Source organism: Belonocnema kinseyi, chromosome 2, assembly GCF_010883055.1.
Source record: "Belonocnema kinseyi isolate 2016_QV_RU_SX_M_011 chromosome 2, B_treatae_v1, whole genome shotgun sequence".
NCBI classification, from domain to species: Eukaryota; Metazoa; Arthropoda; class Insecta; order Hymenoptera; family Cynipidae; genus Belonocnema; species Belonocnema kinseyi.
The window spans coordinates 97,624,330-97,626,662 of NC_046658.1; the positions used below are offsets into that span (position 1 = coordinate 97,624,330).

Sequence of the window (2,333 nt, forward strand, 5' to 3'; positions counted from 1 at the left end):
GCCAAATAGTTGAATTTTCAACGACACAAAAGTTTTTAGTCAAGAAAAGAAAATATGTCAGTCAAATTGTTGAATTTTCAAGAAAATAGCTAAATTTTTCTTAAAAAAAAAATCATTTTTAATCGAGAAGTTGAATTTTGAACCAAAAATTATATTAACAAATGAATTTTTAACAAAATACTTGAATCCCCAACTATAAAAGATTAGTTTTTAACCAAAGATTTGCATTCATAAACCAAACATTTATTTTATACCAAAAAAGAAGATTTTTTTACAAATATACAGATTTTAAATCAAATAGTTACATTTGCTGTCAAATTGTTGAATGTTCAAGTCCAAAAGACAAGCTTTCAGCAAAATAGATAAATTTTCATTTTAAAAAAAAATAATAATTTTTAAGCAAGGAGTTGAAATTTGAAACAAAAATGATACTTACGAAAAATTAATTTTTACTAAAACAGTTGAATTTCCAACCATAACATATTAATTTTAATCCAAACGAATTTTATTCATAAGAATGCAATAAACAAATATGAATTTTGTTAACCTACAGACTAAGAAAAATTATTTTCAATACTCATTGAAGTACATTTTTAATGTCTTTACAGTATTACGATAGAAGGATGGAAATTTTATTTAAAACTTACTCATAACTGTAATGCTTAGAAAATTGCATAACACTATTTTTTAAGTTAAATTTTTATTTTAAATGTGTGAAAATATTTACACTATTTTTATATCTGAAGTGATTCCAAGGCCTGCAATGTGAATTGTCGAATTAAGATTGTTTACAATTGTTAATTGTGCTTCTTATCTTGAATAATATGATATATGGTTTAATTGTTCAAATAAAACTGATGTATTCTCAAGTTTTTTTCCTTAACAGGTGTTTTCAGATTTTTAAATTGGCTGGGGAGTTTACCTTTTCACACGTTTTCACAGCGTGAAAACCATAGAAATAGAACAAATAATGACAATAGTGAATCTGTTGTAGAATAAGAAACTGATTGTATGACAAATGCAAATATATTATTTGCACTATATTCCAAATTTTGAAAGATTTGTTGTTTCTATTTACACAAGTAATCCCGATGCACAAACTAAGATAAGTATTACACATGAAAAAGCCTTTGATTATCGTATATTATAACGATCTTCACTATTTTTATTTTACTTCCCGTCTCGAATATCACTTGCTTTGTTAATCCATCTTAATCGTAGTCGTAAACGTGGTTTTTTCAGTTTTTATTGAGAAACATTATTTCCGAAGAATAGATGATTAAAGAAAATTAGCGTAAAAATTGTCTGTTCCGCGCGTGACGGACGAGTAATTCTTCGTAGCGACTCGTATCTGCTCTCGCTTGAATACGTGTTTTGCTTGTATACGGATTATATATTGATTCAGAATCAGTGCGAGTTCAAGAACCAAGGAAGTAACAGCCGTCGGCTAGATGAGCCCTCTATTAATTTTTAACGATGGATAATAAACCAAGGATACTTTTTTGCGGTAAGTCAAAAAAAAAAACCCCGTTTAACTTAATTATTTCGAAGTGTTTTCCCGCTGAAAATTATCTGAGACAAGTTTCCAACTGTCAGGCAGTATCGTATAACTTCAGTTTATTTGGGAAAATCATGCGCTTAAAGAAAATAATAAAAATGGTAATCTACACTCAAACTTGTTTTCCAATGAAACGCACCTTCAAGAATACAGTTATATTTATCCGTTTAATTAATACATTGGCTCGCGGGGAATTCCGGAATGATGAGTAAATGAGTGAAAATAATTAATGAGAAAAATGCGATAAACATATTACGAAAAGTCGCAGGTCATTGAGATAAAAAGAAAATTCACACGAGATTTTGAAATCACGTAATATTCTGATAAATAAACTGCATCTATGAATGATACGTTAGCAACGATATGAATACGTTTTTAGTATTGTGAATTATAAAGTTACACTGGAAAATCTGTGGAAAAAAAACTTTCTTCTCGCGGAAATACAATAATTTTGAGTGCTACCTTCAGTCTGGTTTAGGAAAAGCAACTAAGGAGACTGAAAGGATCACAGTCTGGGGAAACCGGTTATAATCACAAGTTCATGGGATAGATGTGAGCGCGTATCGCGTCCTTGAACCCTCCCATCTTTGGATGATAATTTAAAATAAGTATTTGAGGGTTCTGGTAAATTTGAGTTTTGATTAGGTACAATAAAAAATGTATCTGATGATCCTCGTGAATATATAATATCTATATAATATAATAATATATAATGATGAAATAAATATAATTGAGCAATATTTAATCACATGTCATACCTTTTAAAACATAATAA

The 2,333-nt window shown here is 28.7% G+C and overlaps 2 protein-coding genes across 3 annotated transcripts in view; both read left to right on the top strand.

Annotated features, from left to right (window-relative positions):
* The window catches only part of LOC117168078 (tRNA pseudouridine synthase A), a 14,287-nt gene extending 13,234 nt beyond the window's left edge, over positions 1 to 1,053 (top strand). For both annotated transcript variants that reach the window (XM_033353441.1, XM_033353442.1), the window contains exon 6: positions 897 to 1,053. In XM_033353441.1, the coding sequence (XP_033209332.1) occupies positions 897 to 999 (103 nt within the window). In that variant the 3' untranslated portion in view covers positions 1,000 to 1,053. The remainder of the gene's footprint in view (positions 1 to 896) is intronic.
* Positions 1,054 to 1,301: 248 nt separating this feature from the next.
* Positions 1,302 to 2,333, top strand: part of LOC117168075 (modular serine protease-like) — a 37,555-nt gene continuing 36,523 nt past the window's right edge. The window contains exon 1 of the mRNA XM_033353437.1: positions 1,302 to 1,507. Coding sequence (XP_033209328.1) covers positions 1,477 to 1,507 — 31 coding nt within the window. The 5' untranslated portion in view covers positions 1,302 to 1,476. The remainder of the gene's footprint in view (positions 1,508 to 2,333) is intronic.